The 9,405-nt window shown below is 43.2% G+C and overlaps 1 protein-coding gene across 2 annotated transcripts; it reads left to right on the forward strand.

Moving 5' to 3' along the window:
- Nucleotides 1-21: 21 nt before the first annotated feature.
- On the forward strand, nucleotides 22-8,946 carry znf512 (zinc finger protein 512). Of its 2 annotated transcripts, none has more exons than XM_063901388.1 (15): nucleotides 22-157; nucleotides 234-289; nucleotides 389-447; nucleotides 822-1,378; nucleotides 1,547-1,636; nucleotides 1,740-1,844; nucleotides 1,927-2,051; nucleotides 2,248-2,334; nucleotides 2,527-2,625; nucleotides 2,816-2,983; nucleotides 3,131-3,328; nucleotides 4,480-4,581; nucleotides 4,714-4,776; nucleotides 5,025-5,123; nucleotides 5,220-8,946. In XM_063901388.1, exons 1-15 carry the CDS (start codon nucleotides 58-60, stop codon nucleotides 5,844-5,846), a joined length of 2,535 nt encoding a protein of 844 aa, XP_063757458.1. In that variant the 5' UTR covers nucleotides 22-57; the 3' UTR covers nucleotides 5,847-8,946. The 2 variants fall into 2 exon arrangements, with proteins under 2 accessions (XP_063757458.1, XP_063757459.1); XM_063901389.1 differs by having other exon boundaries at nucleotides 66-157; nucleotides 231-289.
- Nucleotides 8,947-9,405: the final 459 nt, after the last annotated feature.

Below are 9,405 nucleotides of genomic sequence, written 5' to 3' on the forward strand. Positions count from 1 at the left end.
CTCTGCTCTGTTCCCTCTGCTCTGTTTTCAACGGTGCTTTCTGCAGGGTTTCCTAGCATGGACCCTGCTCCCATTGGAGGGGCTATGTCACCTCTGTATGTGCCGAGAAAGAGAAAATCAGTCCAGTCCCAACCTAGAAGCGGAGTGCCATGTCCAGGTACAGAAGAGTGTATGTTTTATTAAGATTGCATTTGTTTTCTGATCTGTTTAAAGTGTGATGTTCTCTCCAGCAGTTGTTCAGCGAATACCTGAGAGAACGTGTGACTTAAATTCAGCTGGATATCCCAAGGTGAGAATAAACCACAATACCTACAAAACATGCGTCCTGTACTTCACTTTCCACAAATGAAGAAGGAAATACTGTTACCTTTATGCACAAATGTTTCAGAATGACGAGTCTGAAGCCCAGGACGCTCTAAAGATGAAGAGAACTTACGGTAGAAAAAGGTAGGAGACTCATCGACCTGTTGGTTTCAGAATTGCATCTCAGATACACAACACTCGGTATAATAAGGAAGAATATCAACACTCCTGAACAAATACAAGCAGCTTAAACAATAGTCAGTTTCTCAAAAATAATGGGCAAAATATCTATATCTATACTGTTCATTACATCGCAGCTTTATTTGTAAAGCACTTCAAAAACTCTTGACCAAAGGGCTGTGCAGAGAAAGAAATACAATACAAAGATCACAAAGCTCAAATCACAAACCATAAAGTAAAAATACAAATAAATCTAAAATAAATAAGAGCAACAATAATCATGGCGGGATAAATATTATGTATTGTGTTCTGAAGTTTTGTTAATAATTGTTTATCAGGTATGAGGACCTGCAGAGCGTTCCCATAGTGACAGTAGACTACCCAACCACCAGCTGCTCCGTGATGTCATCAGGGGGCCTGGCCAATGGGGCAGACCTAGACTCCATGGCCCCGCCCACTGCCAGGCTGCCTCCGAGACTGTCGGCAAAGGACATGTGGCCCCAAGGCCCCGAGAGCAGCAGGGAGCCGCCCCCGCCTCAGGACCACAGCTGGAACTCCGGCAGGGACAGGGGCCCCGACGCCTGGGCCCCGGGTCGGGACCGGCCCCAGGAGCAGGTCTGGAGCACTGGTAGGGACAGAGTGGCACATTCAAGCCAGGACCAGACCTGGATACCTGGCCGGGACAGGGGCCACACCGGAGCGGAGCCGGAGTGGATGACAGGCCGGGACAGGGGCCCCGAGCAGGGCTGGGCGGCAGAGAGAGACCGGGGACCGGATCAGGCCTGGAACGCAGGAAGAGATCGGGGAGCCTCGGAGCAGGGATGGGGGACCGGCCGGAGCCAAGACCCCGGCTGGAGCAACACAAGCCGAGACAGAGGGCCCGTCTGGAGACCCGGTAACCACACTTCAGTTTATCTGAGAGAAGGGCCCGAGCAAAGGAGTAATAACAACATTTTCCGGGTTCAGTTCTGACTTTTGGAACAGTAACGCATGCAGCACTTATCTTTAGGGTCTGGAGTTTTCCCTGTTTTTATGGGAGATTGATTTTGTGTTACTTTTACAGACTTGAACATGAAGAAAGTCCAGAGGGTGGAGGTGGAGCGAAGTCCTCCGGTCAATAACTTCTCCCAGCCAGCAGAGTGCAGAGACTCCTGTAAGTCTTCGTTTACTCATACTATAGAATCTTTCAGAGGGACTCATGACGATTCAAATGGCAAAATGAACAACAAACAGAGTCAAATAAATCCATATTTCAGGTTCAGATGCAGCCAGTGTGGATGAGGCCTCGACTGCCCCGCCCAGCGAGGATCAGAAACACCCCGTCCTCTCCACCAAGAAGGAGCCCCCTACCTACCCTCCAGGTGAGCTTTTTTTTAAAAAAAAGGGTCACCTTCTGTCTTTCCTAAAATGTGTCCTTCACCTTTTGATTGTTTCCTTCCCCAGGAAGTCAAGAGGAGCGCTGGCAGCTGCAGATCGTGGCCAAAGGCAGAGTGACCTGTCCCAAGTGTAAGAGTGTGAGCAGGAAGACGGTGGAGGGGCTGAAGAAGCACATGGAGAACTGCAGGCTGGTGAGCACACCGTCTGAACTCTACATTAGTGTAGAAGTAGAGCATTGTAATCAATCTCCTGTCACCTAGAGAACACGCACATCTCTGAAAAGACACTCTAAAACCTCCCATTAAACTGGACTGTATGTGTACTTGTTTAAAGCATAACCAGTGTATAAATTGGTATGTATAAAGTCACTTTAATCTGTTTGTGCAGCAACCGTTTACCTGTCAGCACTGTGGGAAACAGCTGAAGTCTTCTACAGGGATGAAGTATCACATCATGGCCGACCACAGCCATCTGGTGAGGAGAAACAGACTTATACCTCTGTCATTTTTAATATTAGAGGTGTTACTTTGCATGTAAAATAACGTTTATTTCATGAATAAATACAATAGACACTACTAAAAGTGGGCACTGACAGTCAAAAAGTGCAGTTTGTGGGTTTGATTAAGGTGTTCAGATTGTTTTAGCCTCTTTCCTTTGTGTTTCCAGCCGTCAGCAGAAGACGCAAAGGGCCTGGATGATCGTGCCATCAAAGACAAACTGCGCAAAATCCTGAAGAGGCTGGGCAAGTTAAAATGCTCTAAAGAGGTAAACGGAAAAGTCATATTCATTTGAGATTGGATTTGATATTATACCATCATCATAGCATCAACGAGGACAAAAATGAAGAAAAGATACCAGGAAAAAGACATTTCATAAAACATTTCAACCACTCAAAACAAGATCACGTTCCTTCAGCCTGGGATTTAAATCAGGTGTTTTTTTGTCTCTTTCTCAGGGCTGCAGTGCCGCGTTCACCAGCATCATGGGCTACGTTTACCACATGAAGAAGTGTGGGAAGGAGGAGTCGGAGCTGGAGAAGATGCTGCTCAACTGCTCCCACTGCGGGAAGACGTACAAGTCAAAGGCCGGGCTGGAGTACCACCTGAAGTCCGAGCATGCTCCTGTGAGTCTGGGTTGTTAATAAATGGTTTATATCTATTGAGACACATAGCAGCATTCATTAAAAACATTGAAACCAAAAGTGCAACCAGAAAACCTGAGATAATCTGCGTTAAATACAGTCTTGAAATCTTCCCTTCCTGTTACCCAGACTCCTCAGAAGAGTGAGGAAGATGAGGCTCTGAAGGCTCACCGGGAGGCCAACCCGGAGCGCACTGCAAGCGGTCGGGTGCAGCGGGCGTCGGCGCAGGTCGCTAACTTCCACCTCGCCGAGATCGCCAACAACGAGCTGCCCAAAGACTGGCCCAAGAGGAAGTTCCAGTCCGACCTGGTGCCGGATGACAAAAAGGCAGGAGCAGATTGTCTCGAATGTATATGTGGAGTTGCAGGATATATGAGAGTTTCTTTGTGAAGTCATGTGACCGTGCTGTAGTTCCTTTATAGCCCAACATTAGCCGCCTTTAGCTTAGCGGTGGTGACGTGAAGTCATGTGACCGTGCTGTAGTTCCTTTATAGCCCAACATTAGCCTCCTTTAGCTTAGCGGTGGTGAGGTGAAGTCATGTGACCGTGTTGTAGTTCCTTTATAGCCCAACATTAGCCGCCTTTAGCTTAGCGGTGGTGACGTGAAGTCATGTGACCGTGCTATAGTTCCTTTATAGCCCAACGTTAGCCTCCTTTAGCTTAGCGGTGGTGACGTGAAGTCATGTGACCGTGCTGTAGTTCCTTTATAGCCCAACATTAGCCGCCTTTAGCTTAGCGGTGGTGACGTGAAGTCATGTGACCGTGCTGTAGTTCCTTTATAGCCCAACATTAGCCTCCTTTAGCTTAGCGGTGGTGACGTGAAGTCATGTGACCGTGCTGTAGTTCCTTTATAGCCCAACGTTAGCCTCTTTTAGCTTAGCGGTGGTGACGTGAAGTCATGTGACCGTGCTGTAGTTCCTTTGTAGCCCAACATTAGCCGCCTTTAGCTTAGCGGTGGTGACGTCAAGTCATGTGACCGTGCTGTAGTTCCTCTATAGCCCAACATTAGCCACCTTTAGCTTAGCGGTGGTGACGTGAAGTCATGTGACCGTGCTGTAGTTCCTTTATAGCCCAACATTAGCCTCCTTTAGCTTAGCGGTGGAGACGTGAAGTCATGTGACCGTGCTGTAGTTCCTTTATAGACCAACATTAGCCGCCTTTAGCTTAGCGGTGGTGACGTGAAGTCATGTGACCGTGCTGTAGTTCCTTTATAGACCAACATTAGCCGCCTTTAGCTTAGCGGTGGTGACGTGAAGTCATGTGACCGTGCTGTAGTTCCTTTATAGCCCAACATTAGCCGCCTTTAGCTTAGCGGTGGTGACGTGAAGTCATGTGACCGTGCTGTAGTTCCTTTATAGCCCAACGTTAGCTTCTTCACTACTTGAGATTGGATTGACGCTTCAAAAGTCATAAAAGTAGTGTTTTTTTCCGATATAAGGCTTTTATTGACCTTCTCTTGTCCATGCTTGTCTTCTCAGTTGAAATACGCCCGACCCGGTCTGCCTGCCTTCAGTCAGGAGGTTCTGAGGAAGTGGAAGAATGAGGTGAAGCTGCAAAGGAAGGTTCAGTGTCCGAACCAGGTAACGAACAGCATCTCGCTTTGTCCTTCATATTTGTTTCTATTACGTTTTAATATGAGATGCTTTCCTTTGATCAAAATGAGAAATACATCTCAGGATTTTGTGCAGTAACTTGATACGTGTCTTCTTCAGGGTTGTGGCTCCACCTACACCAGTGTGTCTGGACTCAAAGCTCACCTGGGACTCTGCACCAGGGTACAGCTGTTTTTTTTGTCTGAATATACGGCAGATATTACCCACTCTCCCCTACTTGTTGCACCCAAATAGCCTTTTTCCTGGATAAACAGGGTTATTGTTTTTTTAAAGTAGGTTTCCATACTCAAGATTGAATACATACCTTCTGCTTACGTGATCACAATACAGATGCAGTGAAAACTTAAGTATAGGAAGCACAGAATATTTCAGGGCTTCATGTCTCTTTGGTTTCCATCATCTCCTTTCAGGGCGACTTTGAGGCTGGAAAGTACCGATGTCTGATCTGCAACAAAGAGTTTAACTCTGAAAGTGGAGTGAAGTACCACATCAACTCTGTCCACTCACAGGTAAAACCACACCTCCCAACAGGTCTCTTTAACCTTGTTCATAAGATAAATATGAGGGTCTTCTCTCCGTGTACCTCCCCTCCTCCTCTCCAACAGGACTGGTTTGTGACGAACAAAAAAGCCTCGAAGAAGTTTGAGAAGTTCCTGAAGAGCCAGCCCAAGGAGTTCATCCAAAACGTGGATAAGCAGATCGTTGACCAGTACCACCACCATCACCAACACCACCAACACCACCACCACCAACACTATCAGCAGCAGCAGCAGCAGCAGCACCCCCATCAGTCCATGCAGCACCCTCTGCAGCCGCTGCACCACCTCCAGCACCAACCCCAGCTCCTGCACCCGGAGCACCATCACCTCCATCCCCAGGTGGAGCAGCCCGTGCTCCACTACACCTCTCTGGAGCCTCCTCCCGGCCCCGTGTGGGTGGAGATGGAGCGGGTGGGAGACATGCCGACGCCAGAGCAGGCTCCCATCGAGATGGAGATGGCGGATAGAGGCAAAGAGGACAACGGAGGGATGGTGGAGGGCAAACAGAGAAAGAAGGAGAAGGAGGAGGATGACGGGAAGCAGAAGGACTGCTTTGCTTTTGGAGGTGGAGGTGGAGGTGAATCAGAGGTGGAGCAGCAGGACAGGCGGAGACAGATGGACCAGTGGAATCTGAAACGACCCGGCATCATGGAGACGCATCCTGAGGCTGGGAAAGGACAGAGGAACACTTAAAAAAGCAGAGGCAGAAGAAGAGACCATGGAGTGTTCCTCCGTCCTTTATTAGCCGTGACGTAGAAGAGAACCACAGCACAGGTGAGAAGGCAGCTGATGATTTAACGTTGATGGAAACCATCACAACAACTGTGGATATGAGACTGAACACACTTCTGTGTCTCGAACTGGTCTTCATTGTATAGAGAACTGTCGTATATCTGCGTGTTTATGTGTAACAGATTATTTTCTGCAACTTTAAGCGTGTCTTATTCTTTTGATAAACCTGTCTTTCATGTTGACCTTAAAGGGAACCCTTAAGAGAGGCTCCAGTCGCTCTGAAAAGATTTCGTGCCTCTTAAAGTATGATTTGTATAACTACATACTACTCATCTTCACTTTTACTTACAACTTGTCTTTTCTGGGCTAACTAATGTTAGAAGTGTCACTTTTTCTGGTATAATTGGATAGAAAAATGATTCCTCTCACCATGCTCCTTCCTCTGCTTTGTTTTCATCCGTTTTTCAGTTTTTGAAACAAAGTCTGTTTGCAGCTCCTTGTCCTGTTCTTATAGTTAAAGCAGGCGAATCAAGGAAGCAAACTTACGGAAAATATAAAAAGTAAAGGCAGGACATTTTGGGAAACAGTCCAAGCCACTCTTACGAGTTCAGAACAACAGCAAAAAAAGTCAAATTGCTTTAATTTTATTCCCATTTGTATGGAAGTCCTTGAAAGCAAATCTGAAACAAAAATCTGTCGACGTGTCCTTTTAAAAGCAGCGTCATTCCATGCTACTGTCAGCCTTCCTCTGATGTTACACTCTCAATATCTAATCTCCAAAACACAGAAAACAACAACAACGTTTTTAAAGGAAGTTCAATACTGGATGTTAGCGTTTCAATCTGTTCAAAAAACAGCCAATATTTGTAATTGTTTAAAGATGTGTTGGACTTTCCGATTGCAGTAATCCATTTCATTTTAGTTAGCTAAAAAATATCCAAACTAAATGTCTTTTTACCAGTTTTTCTCTTAGCATCGTATTTTCCCTTTCCTCAGCATATGTAGTTCAGTTTGACATAAATATAATGACAACTGACGGAGGAAAACCACAAGATGTGTGTAGAAAGCTCGATAAATCGTGAGTAAGAAGAGCTTTTATATTAATGAGTCTCACTTAGGTTTTTAGATCCGTTTTCAACATTCCAGCCAGGAGTTTATCAACCATAAAAAGTGGAATAAAGCACATAAATATAATTGGTTTTCTTAACAGCTGATCACAAAACAACAGCCAATAAATATAAATGTGACGTATTGACAGTGACTGTGATGAAGGAACGCTTACACACACAGCATTTAACACGGACTGTTTTTATTTCAGTTTATTCCTCAGACAGAGTATATAACCGATAGCATGTAGCCTAATGTTTATGTACTTATGCATTCTGTATCTACTATAGTGAATATGGTTATGGATGGTTGTCAGTCATACGTCAGTGTCGTCTTAACACTATTTTGTATTTGTTTTTTTTACAACTTTAAAGCATTTCTGAATGTATTGATTCCCTCCTCTGTTGTGCACTTCTTAAACCTTTAAAAACAAAAAAGGGAAATCGGTTCATTGATTTTAAACCTGACAAACTATATTTACTGATTCTGGTTATAGTGCTTTACCCGTCATTCCCTTTCATCAGATGCCTTTTGGATACGTTTGAAAGAGAAAACTTCCTTGAACATGGGAAGTATTTCAAAAGCATGTCGAGCAGATGCAAATATCTATTTATTTTATTCATTTTATTACCACTATAATGTAATTTTACTTAAATACTAACTGATAAAAGCACTTTTTAATAGAAGAAATGTTCATGCTTGCTCAGCGAAAACAGGATGTTGAATTTGTAGTTCCTTTGTCATGTTGCATCGTTTAATAAGACTTAGAAGTTTTTCATGAAGTTTAAAAGAGTTATGGAGCTGCTTTTAATCTTTGTTTAGTAGGAGTTATTTTTAATACTTATAATAAAAATCACTGTTTTTTAACTTTATGGTTTGTGACCCCTTGTAATTAAACAGTATGTACTTGCAACCCATTGTCAGTGGTTGCATGTTAGGGATGCAATTATTTTCACTTTGGATTCCTCTGACTTCATAATTGTTCTTTACATTTAGAAATAGTGGAAAATGTCCGAGGGGATGTCCTTAAATGTCTTATTTTGTCAGTCAAGAACCCTAAAATATCTGGTAATATGATATAAAACAGAAAAGCCTGAACACTCCACATTTTAAAGGCTGAAAATTGCATTTTATATCCATATTTCCTTTCAGAAATACTCTCTTTGCTTTTGAAATACTTCCCATGTCCTCCTATGCTTGTGACCAAATCTCTATCACTGAGCGTGCACTTTGAACAGTTTGACGGCACAAAGGAAGCAGCTCTCACATTCCCCTGCTTTGTTATTGAAGAAAGAGTCAAAGCGTTAATATTTGAGTGCTCTTTTCTACCAGTAATTCAAGAATTGAAACTCCATATTTCATTTTTTCATGGCCATTTGCACTTGTTGTCTCACTGCTGTTTTTTATTTACAGTCTCATGCACATTACTTTAATCCAGATTCACTCAAAATCCAACATCTGTATCGTGTTATGTTTTGTATTTTAGTGCCAAGAGAGGAGCTGTCATACTGTAGGCAATAGAAACCAAAACGACATCATTATATAATGTATTTTTATTTAATAGAGAGGACTAGTGGGAGGCATTCAATTTAAATCCACTTACGGGGGTTGAGTAAAATAGTGTTATTAACTCTGTGGTAAAGAACCTCTGTGAATTAATGGAAAATGAAGAAAATAATGAGAATTTGTCCTGATGTTTTTAGCCTCATACATCCCCAATTATACAGTCTATATAATCTTGTTAATAATCTTCTGTTATTCGTAAACACACGAAGCAGCACTTCATTTTTCCATTTTGTGGGACATGATTTATATTCAGTAGGTTATAATCTCAGCGTTACAGATCTGCACATTTAAAATGATACTACTTGTTTTTTTTAGAAGTGACGTGCTGCTATTTCGTAGTACCAGCATTGTTATAACCACAGATGATTAAAAGTTTAATTAATGGTCATTCTGGTCTCTGTGTCTTCATTATCCGTGATGTCCGAATAGCGACAGGTAAGAAGAGACAGCATGATGGCGGATGATTTACACACATGGGATAGGATAAGCATTTGACTGCAGTAAACATGTCGAAGCGTCCATGGATAAGACTTTTGACCCCAATTTAATTTAATTTTAGTTTACGTTGCACTTCTTCACTTAACTGTACTTATTTGCTCTAAGTGCTGTCATGTCAGCTTCTGTCATTGGTGATTTAATTATCTAATTTAGCAGTGAAGTAATGCACTTTTTCTGTCATTTTTTGGGGTGTGGTGGTTTCTGTGTGTGCTTGTAAATGTGGAAAACATTTATAAAGACAATGGGCGAAAAACAACACACAAAAAAAGGCTTTTAAATTGAATAAATTAAGTGAAATGTGTCCTTAGAGTCTTCCACAGTATCTTAACCCTCCTGTCGTGTTGGGGTC

The sequence above is a fragment of the Eleginops maclovinus genome, chromosome 15 (assembly GCF_036324505.1).
Source record: "Eleginops maclovinus isolate JMC-PN-2008 ecotype Puerto Natales chromosome 15, JC_Emac_rtc_rv5, whole genome shotgun sequence".
NCBI classification, from domain to species: Eukaryota; Metazoa; Chordata; class Actinopteri; order Perciformes; family Eleginopidae; genus Eleginops; species Eleginops maclovinus.

Excerpts from the sequence above, each read along its gene's own strand:
- znf512 (XM_063901388.1), top strand. The coding sequence starts at position 58 with ATGGACCCTGCTCCCATTGGAGGGGCTATGTCACCTCTGTATGTGCCG. Across the intron at positions 448-821 it reads AGAACTTACGGTAGAAAAAG|GTATGAGGACCTGCAGAGCG; the intron begins GTAGGAGACTCA and ends ATTGTTTATCAG. Across the intron at positions 4,777-5,024 it reads ACCTGGGACTCTGCACCAGG|GGCGACTTTGAGGCTGGAAA; the intron begins GTACAGCTGTTT and ends ATCTCCTTTCAG.